The 21,898-nt window shown below is 36.0% G+C and overlaps 1 protein-coding gene across 11 annotated transcripts in view; it reads right to left on the minus strand.

The window, feature by feature from the left end:
- LOC307183788 (uncharacterized protein) overlaps positions 1–21,898 on the minus strand; it is a 693,054-nt gene that overhangs the window by 389,398 nt on the left and 281,758 nt on the right. For 6 of the 11 annotated variants that reach the window (XM_079916856.1, XM_079916854.1, XM_079916855.1 and 3 more), the window contains exons 3-4: positions 19,838–19,945; positions 1,958–2,087 (exon numbers count right to left, since the gene is read on the minus strand). In XM_079916856.1, the coding sequence (XP_079772982.1) occupies positions 1,979–2,087; positions 19,838–19,945 (217 nt within the window). In that variant the 3' untranslated portion in view covers positions 1,958–1,978. Of the gene's footprint in view, positions 1–1,957; positions 2,093–15,219; positions 15,329–19,837; positions 19,946–21,898 lie in introns of those variants that run through there. The other 5 variants (XR_013827610.1, XR_013827611.1, XM_079916859.1 and 2 more) reach the window with 3 other exon arrangements.

Here is a 21,898-nt window from a genome sequence, read left to right on the forward strand (position 1 = left end):
TAGGGGGTGTGGGTGGTGGTGTGATGAACTGGGTGATTGGGATGGACATGTATACACTGATGTGTATAAAACTGATGACTAATAAGAACCTGCTGTATAAAAAAAAAAAAGTATGCATCAGCTTTAGGAGATTTTAAAATTTCCCCCGTATAGGACATTATAATCAAGAACATAGCTGGTACCACCATTTTCAAGTACCTAATTTTCCAGTTTTGCCTGCTCAGAATCCATTCCCGCTGCTACTGGTAATAGAATGTGTTTTATTTGAGAATCATCTCCCCCACCCTCAGTTCATGTAACTTAATTTATCTGACAGTACCTCTTGTTCAAGGAGATAGTATGTGACCAAGGCTTGTAAATCAGAGCATAAATGACCCCCTAGTTCAGGTACAGAAACAATCCAACTCAGACTAATGAAGTTCAATTCCAAAACATTTGTTGCCATAAAGAAGAGAGACTCTAAATTAGACCTAGAGCTTGGAGAGTGATTTGCCTGAGTGTGAAGCCAACACAAAAGGAAGCTAAAAGACAGAGAGAGAAATGGCTCTTGATATCACATGAGCCCCTCGATCCAGCTACTACTGTACTACCTGGAGTTTTTCAGTGACTAGAGGCAATAAAGCCTCTTATTTTGCTTAATTGAGTTTGGTTTCAGTTTTAGTCACTTTTATTTGTGTTCTAATGTATGCAATTAAGAAAATGTGGCAAGTAAAACTATACTTGATGACCATGCTTTTTTGGCAGGATCTGAAATTCACACACTACATGTCAATCAACATCTGGAAAAGGCCCATTGCTATTGATAAGACTGATTTCCTTCTGGCTTGCCGTAAATGGTCCATCTCTTGTTTCTCTTTCATTCATTCATTGAGGAAATATTTGAAGTCCACTATGTGGTAGGTTCTTACACTATCATGGGTAATACAAGTCTGTGAACAACACCATAAAGTCCTGACCCTCACACAGTTTTATGTCTAGTGAGGTAGGCAGACCATGCTTCATGATAAATAAGACTAGACAGCAAAGGCTGGTGTGGGTGTATAGGAGCACATAGGAGAGCACATAACTCAAATTCAGGGGCTCAGCAAAGGTTCCAAGACGAGGTACCACATAAGACCAAAGGATGTGTACAAGTTGTCACCAACTGTATGCATGAGACAATCTTACTGAAAGAGAAAATACGAAAGGAGCAGCAGGTTTGAGGGGCTCGGGAAGCAGGGAAGTAAAATTTTAGAGAAAGATATCCGAGAGTAAATACTAGGGATTTGGCTCTGGAGTCCTAGAGATGAAGATTTGTGAATCATCTGCATAATCTTGGAGTTTGAGGCCATGAGAGTAAAGGAGTTTCCTAGAAAGTGTAGAGACTGGAGAAAAGCAGGCTTCATGCAGACTACAGGGAAAGACTAACATGGCCAAAGGGCCCTAACAGGGTCAAAGGAAACAAAGCATTATCCACAGCAGGAGATAGAAGAACAGCAAGTCGAGTGTCACAGGAGCCAAGAGAATGTGTTTCAAGGAGGAAGTAGTTGTTCTTAACAGTGACAAACAGTGTAGAGAAGTCAAATAAGGCCTGAAAAGTGGTCACTGCATTTAACATTTGGAGAATGGTTCATATCTTGGTTTTTGAGATCATTTTCAATGGAGTGGTAAGCACAGAAGACAAATTACCATGTGTTAAATGTTTGGTGAATAAGAGGTATTAGATTGGGAAAATTACATATGAATATGAATATGTATTTGTTTAAGTTGACAGATATGTGAGCACCTTTAAATTTTTCTTTTAGGAAGAAGTTGGCAGAAAGAGAGGTTTCAGACCTAAGAGAGAAAAAAATTGCTAATAGATAATTAGGCACAAAGGACACGAGATGGAGATATACAGAAACTAGCTTACCTTTCTCCTTGTATTGAAAAATACAAAGCATGGCATTGCCACGAGCAATAGTAAATCTTCACATACCTAAATATTATATAGCTCAGCTCAGGTAATCATCCCTTCCTTGTCTTCTTTGTCTTCAAAATTCCTGAAGGATTCTGGAATCGGAATCGGAATCTGGAATCGGCACATTATGCACTGGATCGTTTTACCTCTTCTCTTAAAAGAACAGAAAATAAAGACAATCTAGGTAAGCAGACATGCCACTTTCTCATCATACTTTCATAATTTATGCACAGACACATCTTTTTATAGAAAAAGAAGTAGGGAAGAGTTCCAAATTGCATGATTTTTTTGACTTTATAAATTACTATGAAAATACATACACACACCACACAAAAACCTTCTCTCTTTCTGTTTTTACCTACTCTGTCTTTCCAACTATCATCCATCTTTCTTCACCCACTTATTTTCTGTTTCCGATGAGAAAATTCAACTCTGTAATTCCTCCATATTTTATGTGTATCTTGTGTTTCTTCACTAACTCTCTATTCAGTATATTCAAAATAAATATGTGGAAATATTTCTTCAGTGGACAATCAGGAATGAAACCTTCAACAGATCCTTAAAAATATATCTGAGGAAGTTACTCTATTAACAATACAAATAGGCAGATGTCCTCTGTAAATACAAGTATTTGACTGATTTTAGAAATATACTTTACTCTCTAGGGAAAAATATTTGGATTCTGAATTACAGCATTCAAGCACAGATAAATTCAGCAGATAATTAATTAGCTCTTTATACAACTATCTCATAGTCCAATCCACAAATAAATTATACAGTATACAATGTACAATTAATTTGTGAAAAGTTCATTAATTCCATTGCTGTCTTAACCAATGCTCAAAAAGAATACTGAAGATATTGCTACTACATGGCTTAAAGCCATAAGTATCTTCCACATTCAATCCAAAGGACATTTCATGACAGATGGAATAAAAATGACATGGACTTACAGCCATCCGAAAATGACCTTAGAGTTTGGTAAATTTATAAGCTATTCCCACTTAAATAACTTTTTAAAAGTATCACAGACATCTTCACTTTCTTCATATATCTTTCTTTGGGCAGATGGAAGAAAGCCAAACAATCACTAACAATCCATCAACCATATACTGGAATTCATGCTTTAACAAACTGACTAAATAATGGCTCACATTCAGGAAAATGGACTTTTTAAATGGCCTAATAATAGTCCTCATCTATATTTTAAAGGTATTTCTTCTGAAGGCTTTAAACACTGTATAATTAGTTTGATAGGTAATGCAGTGTATCATGCTTTCGCTCTAGGGCAAACAAAACAAACACACCAACTAGTCTAGGAACAAGAACTCCCAAGAAGAGTGAGAGAAAGAGACTGGGACATTTCCTAGAAACAAAATGAATCTGGCATATTCCAGCCTCAGGCAGCCAAGGAAGCCACAAAGAAAATCAGAAAACTTAGGACAGATACAGAAATCGTTGTATAATGACTACAATTCCACCTACTTCGAGGGGAATGTAAATTAAACCTCACAGGCTTCACAGACAAAAGTAAAATGCATTACAAAACTAGCCAACAGGGCTTCCCTGGTGGCGCAGTGGTTAAGAGTCCACCTGCCGATGCAGGGGACACGGGTTTGTGCCCCGGTCCAGGAAGATCCCACATGCCGCGGAGCGGCTAGGCCCGTGAGCCATGGCCGCTGAGCCTGCACTCCGCAACGGAAGAGGCCACAGCAGTGAGAGGCCCGTGTACCACAAAAAACAAAACAAAACAAAACAAAACAAAAAAACAAACTAGCCAACATTCTTTTCATGCTAATTCATGTTACTGGATTCTAGGAGGCACTATACACATGAAACTACCTGTCCACAGAAATAGAGAAATGAGACTCAGTATGGCAGGAAATGTGTTCCTTGAAAGGAAATTAGAACATATGGTAGTAGCCAACTCTACTAATTTGGAAACTGAAAGTTTCTTTTGATTTTGAGTTAATCTAACCCTCCACGTTCACAATCAGAGAAATATAGTGACAAGTCTTATTTTATCCCTCATGGCACATTAAGGCAGAGAAAACAAAGCACAATCCCATATTTTTAAAATAAGTTCTACATAAACTACATAAATTATTGTAATGATCTTCCACTTTGCTTTTGAATGTGGAGACTTGGCCTTACTGTAGCAAATTTTGGTTTGGTTTTACTCTAAGCAGCTGCCTCTTTTTAAATGACTCACCGAGCTTATCATATATCAGACAGTTGTTCAAAAACAGACTTGGCCTAGATTATCAAGAGTACAATTCAGTAGCCCATGTAGTAATTTTCCAGGAACTTAAAGTTAACATCAACTAAAGTAAAAAATCATCAGCATCAGGTCAGCCAGATTCACAGATGAGCAAAACAAAAAGATTATGTTTTTCACAAATAAAAGGTCACCTTTCAGAATGAAAATGCTTTGTGTGATCATGCAAAAGTAATCCATGTATTCACTTGTTTATCATTTTTTTTGTTTGTTGAAGCAAAGGGATTAAGAAACCAGTGATATTTTTCTTCATCATGGTTTATATTTATGTACTGTATCTACATTTGGAAAGGGTAGTTGGGTAACTATGAGTAGAAAGCAACTCTGGCGAGGTAAAGTAAACTTACATAGGGAATTATAAAAAAGAAAAAAATATGAAGCACCAGACTTCATAAAGGGCAGGCACAAGAGAAGCTTGAGGAACTAGGGAGCAGAAACAATTGGATAATCACTTTAGGCCATCCTTCCATGAACTGCTCAGGATTCAATTTCTCAGGAGAAAAACCTGAGTTTGGGTTTCATGTCCATCTCTTGGCTGGTTGAGCATAGGTTACTTTGTTTAAAAGTCCCCCAAAGATTATACGTAATGAAGATATGCAGCAAGGGAGAGAATTTATAATTGGATATCTGGCCTGTAACTTACAGATATCCTTGGATAAATTTATTCTGTACTAAAATCATCCATAGTTTCTTTTCCTTGCAAATACGAAGACAGAATAATCGGCTTTCACACCAGTAAGCCTATGTTGTACTTGCCTATAATGTATCAGATAATACGTAATATAAATTGGGAATTGAAAATTAAATCAAATTAGGTTGTTCAACTCAAGTCACTACTAATAAAAATAGGAAAGGCAACTAAGTTTACAGTACAATAAGAGCTATGCTAGATGCACAGGGCTAATGGAATTTTTGATGAAGCAATTTGTGATATTCTACAGGAAAGAGAAAACAGATCTCTAGGCAGAGAAATGTTACGTGGGCGCCAGTGTGACAGTTCACCATTGGAAAGCAATGATAAGTGTTTGTGAGTTGACCGTAAACTCAAATTTAAGGTTGGCTACCTTCTTTTGTCATAATATTCCTGATGCACTAACTCCTCCCATTTGTCAGATTATTCCTCTACCCACTGCAGAAGAGATCATTTTACTGCTAAAACATGGAGAAAACAACCACGACGACAACAACAACAAAACAACTCTCTTGAACTTTACAGGACATTGAAGAACTCCCTATGGTATCATGGTACGTGTGTGTGTGTTTATGCGTGGTGTGTGTAGGGATATCTTTTCCCGTATATAAATACACCTTCAGAGATTTCTCTAAAATAATCCAGCTACACAATGCCTCTAAATGTTTGAAAAACAAAGTAGTTACAAACACATGAAATATTTGAAAATCTATTTCTGGACTGCACCCTATGAGCAAATATTTAGATCCTTAAAGATGTTATATTTTAATATTTTTAGTGCAATAAAGGAACTCACAGTCTATTAAACTTCAAAACTTGCTTCTAATCCAGGGCATCCCCTGTGACTTTTTAAATAAATTTTAATGCATATTTGTGATTAAGAGTAATAAAGTAGCAGAGTTTATTTAAAACACAGTAAAAGGCTCATTAAACATTGGTAGATTGCTTGGGATTCTTCAGGGAGACTTCCTTCTCCTGAAATAGTGCTCTCCTTCTCTGCAGAGTTTCATGAACTTTATACACCTTGAGTGGGATTAGAATTCCTGCTGCTACAGTAGAAAGCTACTTTCAAAGTGTTTTTTTCATAAATGGCTAGTATCCCAATAGAATAAATTGAAAAGGTCACTGAGAAACCTTTGGAATCCCAGCAGAACAGGAAGGAGTGAGGCAACTGAATCCTAAGAAGAATTTGACCATGTTGGTCCACACTGTTTTTCATCCATTCTATCATGAAAATTAACACGGCAACAATATTTTCTTTTTCTCAGAGGCTCTTGCAACTCCTCTCCTCGGAAAAACACACATATTTTCCTCCTGATGAAGCCAGTTTGCTAATCAGCCAAGGTGCACTAAAAAGTCAAGTGCAATCAGGTATTAAGAGACAAGTGATTAGGGAAAGTATTTAAGAATCATAAGCAGAAATCATATTAAATGTAAATGCTTCTGTTTCTAAACTTAGAAAGTTTTGCTTTGTGACATTTAATTTCTGTTCTCACCTATATTACCCATCTGCTTTTCTACTTAACATTCTACATTCACTCCCAGTATCAGCCTCCCCTATTGGTTTATGTCACTATGAAGCTAGCTCCTCTCCAGCAAAGTAGGTCTTAAAGCAGTTCTAGTGAATCCTTGTGGGGTCTAAACAGATGAATTATTTAGCCACTAGTCAATATGCTTTACGTTCAGTTTCTTGATTATAAAATGGAAATATCACTTTTTAAAACATGAATCTTTAATATAGTCAAATCAAGATACGTTTCATGGGAACCAACTTACGTTCCAATAACTTTTCAAGCTAACACATGGTAATAATGATTGAGACAGACATACTTAAGGACTATTCTGACACTGACCCATGGGAACTAAGTGTGGACCATGTTCATAGGCTTTAAAGATTCTTCCATACAAATAGCATGTGTTTAAGATAGGCATTCATCATACAGAGACTTCTTTCTACCTTGTCTCTGACAATGTAAAGTGTAGAGAAATATAATTCATCAACACTAGGAAAGTTTTAAGGATTGCAAGCTAAATGAAAACTGTTTTCCCCTAAAACAGTGTTTCTCAATAGTAGATGTTTAAACGTAAGTGACTGCTTTCAGAAATGTCCTCCTGGTACTTCTTGTGGGTATTTCTACATTCAGGTCAAAGGATTTGCATGCACCTCATTAACAACTGAGGAAACTTAATTTTCCCTTTAACCTATATGGGTGCTTTTGTGGTGTTTTTGTCTTTTTCAGTTCTTTCAGTATCTGTTAACATCATCTTAATAGCATAGTAGACATCTTTTCAGGAATTTTCAGCTGAAGGCTTTTAATTTAGTTACCTTTGGTTTAATTAATTTATGGCCAACATTTGCCACGTTCTAAATACTATTTGGCTTAGTTTAGTCGTCCATATTAAAGACTGTTTGGCAAGGGCCTATAAGTGGTAATGGGAATCAGGGAAAGGCTACCTCTTTGGTATTTCATCTGGTATTGATTAGTGCTGCCAACCTTTGGGGAGAAACGGTCAAAATGAAGCCCTGTCAAAATTTATTAGTACTGTCTTTGTTCCTTCAAACACTTGAACAGTTGTGATAATATTTAAGGAAAATAAAGTTGAATTTCAGGTCTTGCCATTGCCATTAAAAACAAATTACACAAGAAGCTTGGTTTTACCTGAGTACAAACTTACTTGAATATTCAGTACCTGAGGCCTCTGACCACTGTCACTGTGCCAGACCGAAGAGCAGCTACATCTTAGTGGTCACTAAACTTGCACTGCTTACACAGTATAGTTTCATCTTTGCATATGGATGATTTTTTAAAATCCTTTTACATATTTAGTGGTCATGATCCAACGTGCCATAAGTCAATTTAACTTAGTTTAAATCAAATATGCAATGTTTACTTGAATTTTATTTCTATTAAAAGCAGATTTTGACCGTTTGTAGGATTTTCAGATTTTCAGTCATGTAAGATTTCCCTTCAGTCATCTTTAAAGCAGATGCATTTTAAGGGCTTAGTGTTAGGATCTGCATATTTGGGGCACTGAAAAGACAAATGACTTACAAATATGTTTTGCTTACGTTTTGTTCTAGGACTAGCACTGCTGTCAATGGAAAGTATTTTTAACTAGTCTGTTATTGAGAAATTAACCATATTTTTGCATTTCAGCCAAAATAAAGACCGTATCTAATATTCTGTAAGATACAGCTAATATGTAAATCTGAAATTCACGTGTTTCATATGATCTGAATTGTATTTTCCAACTTAAATTAAAAATGCAATATAGATTCAGAAAGGTCCATATTTTTCTAATGACTTCACTTTATATTATTTTGTTGAGTTGCATAAAGAAGCAAGGATTTGTATTAAAAGCTTCAGCAAGCTGTTAGTTGAGTTTATCATATTTGTACATGATTGCAGATTAGTCTGTTCCCATTTAAAGGAAAGATGGACACTATTTTAAAGTGATCTTTAACATGTTTTTATATAAACAAATTTGAAATACAGTTTACTTTGGTTGTTTTTACATATCAAGTCCCATAAGTCTTGTATTTGTTTCTCATAAGTATAACCCTGGACCATGACTTAATGTTATCTTTGCTTTGTCTTTTGGGTGGCCTAACCTACATTAACATGAAGACTGAACATTTTTAAACTTTTTTTCCCAAAAATCATAATAATGATTACTTTATTAATAAAGTCCTGTATTTGGGGGAAAAAATGAGGAGGCTTTTTAAGACTACTCATGCCTAGACCCCAACCCAAACAAACAAACAAAAAGTTAAGGTTTTCTGGAGATAAGCCCCAGACCCTGGTATTATCTCAAAGCCCCCTAGGTGCTACCAATGTGCTGCTAGGATTGAGATTCAGTACCCTAGAAAGTACACGTGTGCACACACACACATATCCAAAGTAGTAATTTCAAGTTTACAGTGAAGGGGATTTAAGTATTTTTTCCCTGAGTTTCTAAGAATAATAGACATAGATGTACCAAAAAGTTTTAGTAGCAAACTTTCTCATCAACTGTTTGTTGAATAAGAAATGCTTACTAATTTTCCAAGATGCATTAAGTGGCTAATATACAAAGATGAAAAAGTCCATATCTCCACAGAGGATAGAGTAAGCACAAGCATTCCTCAGTTTAGGACCACTGGGGGAAAACCTGGTAGGTCCTCAAGAACCAAGAAATTTGTATAGCAGAAACACATTCTTTAATATTATAGTCGCTTTTATTTTTTCTTAATACTTTCAGATATTTTCCAAATATTTCTCAAAATGCTACTTGAAAACAAAGCACTATATTCTTGGAGGACATGTGAAATATGTTAAATAGTAAATTTATCCTATCACTGAAAGAAATTAGAATATTAACTTTTACTTGTTATTCTTGTTGGGTTTTTTCCCATCTACCATGAATTTGTTATCAGACCAAGGTGTTTTCTGGATGTAATTTTTCTGAGCCGAGTGAATTATTCATTTAGAAAACCTTTTTTTAGTTCTCTCTCTCTCTTTCTCTCTCTTTCCTTTATCATGATTCTCCTTCGTATAACACTGTCACTTGTATCTGTTGTCTTCCTGTTCATTATTCCCCAAATTCTCTTCCAGGATCTGAAGTCCTATCCCATTGGTCTGTGTTTGGATATTTTGTGTTTCTTGGTGTGGGTCAGGAGTGATTCAGATTATTTATAGCACATCTGCCAAAAATGAATGTCTAATGTCATTAGACTACTAATGAAGACAGTGGGGCCTGAGTGGCCCAGATGAGCCTAGTTCACAATAAAGGAACTCACAGGTATGAACGTGAAGACAAGGATGCAACCAATTAACTGTCATACTTTATTTTTCCTATATTATCCTAACGTCCCCACATCCCATTAGCTCTTGAACATCCTACTCAATTTCTACTGGCTCCAAACCCCCTTTTCTACTCACGGGATACAGAATTCCTTTAAAAATCTGTCCAAAGTAATTTTGAAGTTTCCATGCACTTATATTCACTTAAAAATAATTTCTGGATTTTGATGCTGCTGATGCACCTCCTTCATGCTTCGATTCCTGTATTCCACAACAATTCAACAATCTCTACTTAAACAAAGATGCTCCCCATGAATTACCGACAGTGAAGCGCTCAGGGCGCCAACATGTCCCTAAATGATTAAGATCTTTTAATGAACAAACTCTACTTCCCCCACAAGATGAAAAAACATTTATCATTTTTCTTGATCAGAGCAGTATTAGTCACCATAACACGTCCAAAAATCTGCTTGCTTCTGAAGACAATGTTCTGCTGTGAAATCTAGTTAAATCAGACCACATATTCTCTTATGTCTCCTCTGCCATATGAATCCCATTGTCTCCCCTCTTCCCAGTCCACAGTACAATAGTTAAACTAGGGTTCTGCTTGAACCCTAGTCATTGACACAATTTGAGTGATTATCCTTATGTAAGTCAGTGGATGCAAATGACTGTGAGAGAGTTGCTAGGGGTTGCCTAGTTCCACCTTTGAGTTACATAAATCTGAATTATGGTACCAGTAATGCTGCTACATGTGATTTTCTTCCATGCACAATAGGAACTCCTTGAGAAGGAGGATTGTATCCCCAAAGCTTGACTTTCAATAAAGATGTATGGGACAGTTGTAGAAATGAAATATTGTGGGATTATTTAGAGGTAGGAAAAGGGTAGGTATATCTGAAACATACTTGTCTGTATTCCACAGCATTCTCTTTCATTGAGAACCTGGATTTTCCCCTAGCCTAAAAAAATGCCAAAGATATAAAAAATCCATAAAGTCCTCTTTATCTTCTACTACCTCGGCCAACAGAGAGGCCATTGTTGCTCCTGTTCCCTTGGAAGAGCATTTCCCTTGGAACAGCTGAACAGTGCACTTATCCCAGCAATCAAGGTTAAATCTATCTCAAGGAGCAGTAATTCTGCACAAGTAGGGCCACACTGAGGGATGCCTTACTGTGCAACAGTTATCTGGGCCAAAAGAACATGGGAGATGCTGATGTGATTATTTTGTTCAATCTGATTTCTAGATGCTAAACCTGATAACCTGATATATAGCCTCTCTTCTGAGTAAAAGTAGGATTGTTGAAAGCATAGCCAAGCTCCATTCAATTAGATTTATGATGACATCTTTTTTAGGAAGGAGGGGAAAATGATATTTTCTGATATTATAGCAAATACAAAATTAGTTTTTTGCTCCTTAATATGCTTTGTAGCTCCAGGTTTCCACTTCACACTCAGCCAGTCACTGATCTTTTAAAATGCAGGGCCTAGCACAGTGCCCCGCACATTTATGTTTTCTTTTATTCAAATAAATATTTATTGAGCTTCTACTAAGTGCTCAATAAATATTTATGATAGTCTTATAACTCAAAGTTGGAAAGAAGATAAATAAGACTGTAGAAGAATAAGTGGGAGGATAACATTACTCACTACATGATGAACGTTTTCAGGGCAAGGACTGTTTTTAAGTACCCAGCAAGGTGGCTGTACTCAATAAACAGTTGCAGAAGTGAATTGTGAAGCAATCAGGAAAAGGACCTAAACTAAGAAATTAGGAGAGCAAACTCAATTTTATTTGAAAATGAGTTGAAAGGGTAGCTAAGGAATTTAAAGAAGGACACGGAAGACCCAATTTGTATCACTTGCTCACTCTTCTTGGAATTCTGCAGGAACGTGAGGAACTATGTCCCTTCTCTTGCCCGTCTTACAGTCTAGTCATAGAAGCTAGACATAAAGAAGGATTTGCTTTTGTTAAACAGTGAGCACATTTGCAGAGGGCACTATTACAGAATTTAAGACTCAGTGTCAAATTTTAAAATGCCGACATCGTTAAATACATAGGACTGTAATATTACTGTTGGTTTCATAAAGATGGTAAGACTTGGGCTATTCTTGCTTAATAAATTACCCAGGTATTTCTCCTAAATACAGGTTCCTGATAAACTTCCATCTCTAAGAATAAAAATAAAACATTCCCCGTGAAAAACATAAACCCTGTGTGTGTGCGTGTGTGTTTCAGAAGCACCAAATCTATTTTATGTGTTGATCACAATTTATTTGCCAACCTGTGATAGGTTTTACACAACATGCAATGCTTGTCAGAAACCACTGATTTAAATACTTTGACACAAGTTGACTTGTAAAATAGTAACTTATAAAACAAGCTCTAAAATATTACTCACTCACATTTATTTCACCTATGATTATCTTGTGACCACAACTATGTTGTAAAATACCTGAATATTGATAATACTATTAGATATCTTTTTGTTTCCACAACAGTTTCTAGGATGATACTCAGGAATTTACTAACTTACATAAAGACATTAATTGTTGGACAATCTGAAGCTATATAATATGATTTCGAGGTAAGAAGATATTAAGAAACCTATCTAGAAAACTCTAAGAGTGGAAAAGGGAATATTTAGTTTCCTATAATTAAAATCTCAAACAATATTTTTTCATGAGTTGACTCTAACTCTGAAAAGATTCTAAAAATGTAAAGCTTCCATTGGCCTGGAAAAGATGAAAAAAATGTAGAAATAGGTATTACCATTCAGTATTCAGATGCTTGAAGTGTATTAGATTGTTTCGAACTCTGCTCTTAGCAATTAGGCCTTTGAGCTTGCAAATACTTAGAAAATTTAGGCAACTGTAGGTATGAATGTTTTAAAAGCTTTAAATGTAATTGAAGCAATACTGAATTGATCTGCTTCACAACCTTGGGTGAAAATAATTTTATATAAAAGAGCTAGGATTAAGCGCTGAGAGAGGTAGACGAGTCACACGGGAGTTAGTTAAGTCAGTACAGAAGACAATATCAATTATGTAAAAATTGCCCTGAAATTACCTGGAAAATACAGTACACAAAATTCTGTGTACCCCATTTAATCCAGAAAATTGCACACTAAAATTTGAGAAACATTGAACTAAGGAAAGAACAAAAGAAATTCTATATACCTCTCTGCTTTAAATGCAATGATGAAATCTGTAGAGGTAAGCTGGGGTGAGTGGGGATTGCAAAGTGTTTGTCCTTACACATCAGTTTAACCAGTTTTAACATTACGCCCTTATCTCAAGTTATTTTAAGAGATTTATTAGCTGGTGTGAGAGGTTAGATTCTAAAGTTAGTACATCATGTAAATGTACCCTAGTCTATGACTCCACTAATCATAAAAGAACCTCCTGTCCCCAAACTCTCCCTACTGCCACTTCAGTGCACCTGATTATCTCACAGGTCTTACCAAGGTAGAAAATGGTTTGAAGACCAGTGAAAAGGAAAATGCTTTATGGGAAAGGTAACTGCCTCATCTTTGGCTAGGCGCTGAATTTCTCTGGATAGTTTAATTCATACTGTCCAGATCTCTATGTATAGTTAGTTCCGTTAAGGATATTGTTATCTACTCGTGCTGTCCAACATGAAAGCCAGTAGCTACATGTGGCTATTTAAATTAAAATTAATTAAAGATAAATAAAATTTAAAATTCAGTTCCTCAGTCATACTAGCCACATTTCAAGTGCTCAATAAGCACATGTGTGTAGTGGTTGCCATTTTGGACAACACAGATATAGAACATTTCCAGCATCACCGAAACTTCTACTGGGCAGCACTGGTATAACCATGTATCTAATTGCCTCATGATATTATTTCTGTGGAAAACTCCACAAGTAGTTGGGGTAAATATTGTACTACAACCAACAGACTGGTAGTTTATTAACCTATAACAGATTCATTTACCTATAATTTACTTCGAGCTATTTGTCTCCATGAACATGATCCCTGTTTACAATGAATAATCTCATTTTGCTGATGGAAGAACTGTTTTATTTGTAGTCCACAAATAGAGAAATATTGTGCTCTGACATTATGGAAATAGCAAGGTACAACCCAGCATATTAGGCTTTATAAAACATTTATTTCTCTCCTCTATATACTCTTTTGGTGGCAGGGTATACTTTCTATGTGATGCATTGTTCTAAAATTGACCAGAGTTTCTGAGCCAAAAATAAAATTAAGTATGGTGTCTGCTATTGATGGAAATTACACTACCCTTTATCCTTCACCCTTGGTGGTTGTTCATTTCTGGGAAAGTGAATTTGGGTACAAATGTCAAAAACATGCTAACCTCTACTGCAGGGAATTCATTTTCAAACACAAAGCTTTCTTGTTTGATTTTCATTTTGAATGCTTGGGTTCAAGGAGGGAGGACTACACAAGTATGACAGTTAATTGTCTTTTTCCCATCCAATAACATGTCCACTTTGTAGAAGTGGCTTTGCAGCTCCCGCAGTTGGCTGGTTGCCCACTTGTATCCAAAGCAGAAAAATAAATACATAAAAGCAGAAAAATAAATACTAATAAATGGATTTATGACAACTTTTCATACTGGGTTCATTAATTTTTATTCCAACTCTGGTTCATTCATTCAACAATTATTACTGGGCACATACTGCATGCCAGACACTATTGTATGCACAAGGCAGAAACAGTCCCTGCATTTCATGGGGCTTTAAGTTACAGAGCTTGAGTAAGTGGAAGGTAAGGAAGATAAGATAAAAATGTAAATAAATGCATAAATAAGATAATTTCAATTAGTTACAAATTCTATGAAGAAATTAAAACAGGCTAATGGGAGAAAAGTGACTAACATCAGGTGCTACTTTAGGTAGGATGCTCAAAAAGTCCTCTGTGGGGGGGTGACTGAGATGACAACTAAATGATGAGTAGGCATTAGCTGTGCAAAGACACAGAAGTAGAGGATTTCAAGAAGACAAAACAGTATGTAAAATCCCTGAAACAGATAGCCTCAGTGTGCTTAAGAAATAATATATTTTTGTAAAGGTTAGGATTGCTAGAGTGCAGGAGAGAGGACAATAGTAGGGAATGAGTTTAGGTGTAGGTAGAAGGAAGATACTAGAGTCCCATAGGCATGGTACTAAGCTAGGAATTTATTCTAATTGCAGTACAGAGCCATTTGAAGCACTTTAAGCAGGGAAGTGATACCTTCTGATTTCTGTTTTTAAAAGATCATGAAAACAACTTTGTGGTACTAACAGAAAATGGTAACGTGACTAGAACGGTGACAGAGGAGATGGGGAAATATTGATCCAGGATATATTTTGGATGTAAAGTAGACATAACTTGTTAATGGCTATGGGCAATGAGAGAAGAAGGGTGGTTAAGGATGAACCCCATTTTTGGCCTGAGCAAGTGAATGGATGCTGCCTCCATTTAACGCAAATGTGGTTGTCATAAGCTTCTATGCTACACAATTAATCTTACATGGAAGATGACTAGCAATGTCCACTTGGCTCAGCACACCATAGAGGGAGACATTTCTTGGTCACCAGTTTGGCCATGGCCAAAAGCATTCTGTGACCAGAGAGCAGATTTCTTATCAGGATTGATGGAGTTGCTAAAATATGATATAAAACCACCGTATAATATGTAATTTTATCTCAGCCCATCATGATAACCTTAACATATACATAAACTTATATGTATACTCTTAAGATAGCAGAATACTCAGATTGGAAAGAAATGGTAAATATAACCCATTTCCATATCTCACAGACCTGAGTTCAAATTCTTGCTTTGACACTCTGTAATCTTAGACAAGTCACTTAACCTCTTTAAGTCTCCTCTGAAAAAGGGGGAGATAACGTTGGCTTTACAGGATTTATGTGAGATTACATGAAACACTCTGTGTAAAACACTTCACATACTGCCTGTGATATGAGAGATGTTTGATAAAGAAGAGAGCCCCTTTTTCATTTCTTCTTACTCCTCCACTTCCAGGAATTGCCAGGTTGTCCCTTAGCCTCACCTAGCCCATCAATTTTAGCAACCTTAGCATAAAATAGTGTCTCTCTCCTGGTAGTTCCAGCAAAAGTTCCAGATTTGTCTTATTTGCATGTGCGCACACCAGAATTCCCCAAACCATGTCTAGTGAACATGAGAGAATGGTGGTTCCACAAAGGGAAATCAAAATGAGGTTACCAGAAGAGAGAGTAATGAATGCTGACCAGAAGAAAAACATCCACTGCGATGTATATACATCTATTTCTTGAAAAATGCTTAGAAATATCAATAATTATTGCCCCAATTTTATTTTATTTTAAAAGTGCAAATCTTTCAAGCCCCCTCTCACCGCTGAACTACTCAGAAGAGTCAAAATTATACTGGAGGACTGGTTCTAGACAACAGTAGGCACAAAATTTGCTTTTTAATAAATGTTATCAGCTTGAGTCTTGAATTTGTACTTCAACAGCAAGAATGGAAACACTTGGTATTCAGCTCTTCCTTGTAGTTTAACAAAGCTCAGACTCTGGCAGTATTTGTTTTGGTTTTTGGGTTTTGACTCTAGTGTGGATTTCTTATAACCATTAAAAAAGCCTAGAGTATATGAAGTGGTTTGAGATACTGTATTGTGGATTTTTTTGTTTTAAATTTGAATGAAGTAATATAAAAATCTTGAAATACTTTCTAAATTGAGCTCATAATTTTTTTCTTTTTGAGGACTTTACCGAGCCTTCCTGTTGGCTCTACATCTGTATTGGTTTCCTAGGGCTGCCATAACAAATTACTGCAAACTAAATGGCCTAAAACAGCAGAAATTTATTCTTTCACAGTTCAGGAGTGAAGAAGTCTGAAATCAAGACACCAGCAGGGTTAGTTCCTTCTGGAGCCTTTGAAAATCTGTTTTATTCCTCTCTTCTAGCTCTGGTAGTTGCCAGTAATCCTCAGCATTGCTTGGCCTGTAGCTGCATTACTCTGATCCCTGCCTCTCTAATGGCCCTCTTTCCTGTGTGTTTCTCTATGTGTCCTCTCTTCTCTTTGTAAGTACACCAGTCATTGAAATTACGACTTCTTCTAGGACCCAATATGATCTCATCTTAACTAATTACAAATAAGGCCACATTACGAGATTCCTGATGTGCATAAATTTGGGGGGAACATTATTCAACCTGCTACATTGTGTATTGGACTCTTCTTCATAGTTCAACAAAATTTACACTCTTGTCATTTCTCTGGAGTGGATTTCCTCTTACCACTGAAAAAGTCTGGGGTATATGAAGTATGTTGTGCTTTTTTTGTGGGGGCACAGGGCCCTGCTTCTACAGCATCCTTGCACAAATCTACCTCATCAAGTACCACTACAAAAAAGAGAAATCTTTTCTATTCCTTGTTTTTCTTTGAGAATGCAGGCTTTTTGAGGAGTGGGAGCATGAGTTGGCACTCCTGAAATCTCAAGGTTTTAGCAACTATCCAGAACATAAAAGGCAAAATGTTGACATTATTCATTTATTCATTCATTAAGTCATCAAATACTTATTGAGTGTCTTCCATGTGCCGGCACAACCAATATAGCAGGTGGGAGAAGATATTTTGGATCACATACCTATTTGAATATTAATTCAACAATTTCCTGAAGTGTATACATATGCACACACAGGTTAGCACACAATTCCACAGAGTTCATAGAACCCAGAGATTCATACACTCTTGGTTAAAATTCCCTAGCTACCTATCTTGCTTCCATTTTCTCATTCCCAAAGTGGCTACAAGGCTATTCATAATAATACCTGTCTTAGGCATTTGGCAGTAGATAATAGAAATCTCAAGTAATATGTATTAACCTAATATAGTTTTGTCTTTCTCACTTAAAACTAATTGTAGATGTTGGAAATTGCTGGGTTTTCTTCAGGTCCTCAATGACTTCACCTAAGACCCAACCGCTTTCAACTAACTTCTCTCCCTTTCTTAGTAAGGGTATTGACTTTGGACTGTATGTCTTCATTCAAAGACAGAAAGCAGTGGTTAACTAGGAAAGTAAGGACCTTATCTTCTCTCACCTCACATTAGAGAGCAAAGATCTTTCCCATTAACATGCTAGCAGACTTCCTGTTCTGTTTATTCAGCCAGAAGAGAGTAACATGGAAACCCTTCAGTGCAAGCAAGGCTGAGAAATTAGTATCTATCCATGACTAGATTAGATCAATAATAAGTTATTTCCTGGGGCTGGGTACATTGCTTTGCACAACATAATTAAAATTCTTTTAGCAAAGAAGAGAGGTGCGATGTCTGTTGAGTAGATGAATAAGAGTATCTGTCATACGTGTACATCTTCAGAGCTTAGAAAGTACTTTCCAAAATATAGTCTCATCTAGCCATCATACTTGTGGCTCAAGAATCATTTCGCAGCTGCATGATGAAACCAAGGCAGAGAAGAGTAAACTGACTTGCCTAAAGTTGCACAAGTAAGTAGCTGAGCTGAGACATAATCTAATCTTCCAAGCTATTTGAATCTGGGCACATTTTTAAAGGACGTTCTTTCAGATGTCATTAAGCACTCAAAACAGGTAATGATCCTTTAAAAGAACACTGTTAGAGAAGGCTTAAGGATGAATTCAACTGAATTCATTTGAATTTCCAGTTCACATTGCCCGTGAAAGGTTGATTCCCTCAATATAATAATAATAATAATAAAAGAGAGAGGTCAATTTAAAGGTATACTAAGTGAGTTTAGAACTAGGTAGAATAAAGCATGAGAATCCCATGCCATTTTCTATTTTAAAGGAGAGATGTCTGAGAGGAGTCTGTATCTAAATTCAGAGTTTGCTGTTCTCTCCTTCTTTCTTTCTTTCAGTAAAGCTCAAAACAAACCAGTGAGGTCAAACAGCTAACATGACTTGGAACATCACGGAAGAAAAATACTCATCCCACTAAGCGAGCTATATGTTATGTATTTCTAAGTGAAAAAGTTCGTTTTCCATGTGGTTTTATTTTCTATTAACAGCTAAGAACATCTCATTTTAGTGACATGCACATTACATTTACATTAATTTTATTTTTAAATTTGGATACGAACAAGTTAATTTATATACTTTTTTTATAAAATAAATAATTACAGAATAAATGTAAGGAATATAATTATTGTGCATTATATATTATGAAGAATATTTTCAAAAATAAGCATCTGAATAATATATGGAGAAACAGTTACATGCTGGGTTTTAAATTTAATAAGATATTTTAAACAATCATTAAAAAAGTAAATAAAAGCAGTTGAGAAGCTTGCAAGGTAGTAACTCCAGATGTGTAAGATTTTCAAAATGTTATTCATATCTGCTCTATGCACTCTTCAGTTCTCTTTCCCAGGAGCTGGAGTTAGAAGGAAAGCCTAAAAAGCTATCCAATTATAGAAAGATTTCTGTATGTCATACCACCTGATTTAGGAGCTCATTCTACATATTATGCGTTAGAATCAGAGATAATTCTCACTATGTTCTTGTAATAATCATTGTTGTTTTAATTGTCAATGAGCAAGTGAAGCTTATTCAGGGTCTGTTTCTGAACTGAAAAGAAGAAAATAACAGAGGTCCAGTCTCCCGGACAAAGAGTTTTACTTGAAAATTGAAGGTGTTTTAACTATTATTTCCTCCTTCAGTTTCTCCAGGTCCATGTTCTGGATCCAGCCTTTTCCTTTTATACCTTGCCAACCATTGTTTTAGCTTGCTCCTGGCAAATGTGGAACACGACCAAAATATCATGGAGGAGAATCCATGAGATCATTAGCCCATGATCCCATTTTATTATGGCAGGTTACGGTGTCAAAAAGCAAACATTTTTTGAGTGCTTACTCTGTGTCAGTCACCATAATAGGCATTGGATTTTCAGCAGTTAAAACAGACATAACTACCTATGGAAGACAGTATGACTTCTCTTAACATTGGGAGGTTTCTATCACTGATCCAACCTCTCCTAGAGACCCTTGGTTTCTTATTCCACTCTCCACCATGTTGAAACCTTTAGTTTTATAATGCTATGTAATGATTAATACTGTAACTTCTGTTTTAATTTACATAGTTAAAGAAATATTTTGATAATACTAGTATGTTTCCAAATTGAATATGTTCCCTACCTTGGGATGTTTTGAGTGTGTACTGGATAAGGGTATCTGGAATCCTCCCATGACCTCAAGAGCTCCACATGATGACTCATCTCTCCTGTTTGCAGCTGTCCAAAATAACTGTGAAAAGAACCGTTTTAAGACACTTAATAGGCTACTTTTCCTCTAAGAGTTTTGCATTCTGTTCTGAAAGGTGAAATTTAGTTCACTTCTATAATAGTTACAACCAAATGGCCAAACTGCCTACCTTTTTGCATTCTGATATGTAATTATCTATATTCAACTAAAATAAATAAACAAAACTTTATGCAATAGCAAAAGCACTAGTCTGAAATGCTCAAACCCAGAAGAAGTGACATTATACATGTTTTAATTTACTTACTTTGGAATTTTTCCAGAATTGCTTATGAACTAAAAGAACTATGGCAACTAAATAACCCCAGAACTAAAATAACCCCAGAAGGCTATGTTCTATCATCAAGGTAAAGACACCAAAACTTATCAACATCAAAAGCTTTCCATATACCCCTTTTCTCTTAAATTCTGGCTATATTCATTTGTTGATGTAATGTTGCAGCTATGTCAAATTGCTTTAGTGTTGCCCTTAGGGAGCACAAATGAGCTGAGTTGTTAAATGTATTTATTTCATACCCAACGATTATACCCACACATACTTTCTATGCTAACTACATTTATTTTTTATTCTCTCTTGTTAGAAAGTTTAAAAACAGATTTTTCTGCCTTTTTCAAATTTAAGGAATTTAATTCAAATCTTCTCAAGTGGCCTATTTTTATTCATCTGTTATGCAGATTTATTTAATCATTAAAGTATCTTTTTTGTAAATAACACTAAAGAAGTTCAGCCTTTTTTTTTTTTTTTTTTTTTGTTTTCAAACAAGTATATTAAAATGCATGGTAAGACCTTAGTAGCTAGTACTTGGTTAGTAATTTTCCAAAATTGAATTCTTTCAGGTCAGCTGGAGGCCTCTTTTATTTTTATTTTTATTTTTTTTTTTTTTTTTTTTTTTTTTTTTTATTTTTTTTTTTTTATTAACATCTTTATTGGGGTATAATTACTTTACAATGGTGTGTTAGTTTCTGCTTTATAACAAAGTGAATCAGTTATACATATACATAAGTTCCCATATCTCTTCCCTCTTGCGTCTCCCTCCCTCCCACCCTCCCTATCCCACCCCTCCAGGCTGTCACAGAGCACCGAGCCAATATCCCTGTGCCATGCGGCTGTTTCCCTCTAGCTATCTACCTTACTACGTTTGTTAGTGTGTATATGTCCATGACTCTCTCTCGCCCCGTCACAGCTCACCCTTCCCCCTCCCCATAACCTCAAGTCCGTTCTCTAGGAGGTCTGCGTCTTTATTCCTGCCTTACCCCTAGGTTCTTCATGACATTTTTTTTTTTCCTTAAATTCCATATATATGTGTTAGCATACTGTATTTGTCTTTTTCGTTCTGACTTACTTCACTGTGTATGACAGACTCTAGGTCTATCCACCTCATTACAAATAGCTCAGTTTCGTTTCTTTTTATGGCTGAGTAATATTCCATTGTATATATGTGCCACATCTTCTTTATCCATTCATCCGATGATGGGCACTTAGGTTGTTTCCATCTCCGGGCTATTGTAAATAGAGCTGCGATGAACATTTTGGTACATGACTCTTTTTGAATTTCGGTTTTCTCAGGGTATATGCCCAGTAGTGGGATTGCTGGGTCATATGGTAGTTCTATTTGTAGTTTTTTAAGGAACCTCCATACTGTTCTCCATAGTGGCTGAACCAATTCACATTCCCACCAGCAGTGCAAGAGGGTTCCCTTTTCTCCACACCCTCTCCAGCATTTATTGTTTCTAGATTTATTGATGATGGCCATTCTGACTGGTGTGAGATGATATCTCATTGTAGTTTTGATTTGCATTTCTCTAATGATTAATGATGTTGAGCATTCTTTCATGTGTTTGTTGGCAGTCTGTATATCTTCTTTGGAGAAATGTCTATTTAGGTCTTCTGCCCATTTTTGGATTGGGTTGTTTGTTTTTTTGTTGTTGAGCTGCATG

This window comes from Stenella coeruleoalba (genome assembly GCF_951394435.1).
Source record: "Stenella coeruleoalba genome assembly, chromosome: 3".
Taxonomy (NCBI): Eukaryota; Metazoa; Chordata; class Mammalia; order Artiodactyla; family Delphinidae; genus Stenella; species Stenella coeruleoalba.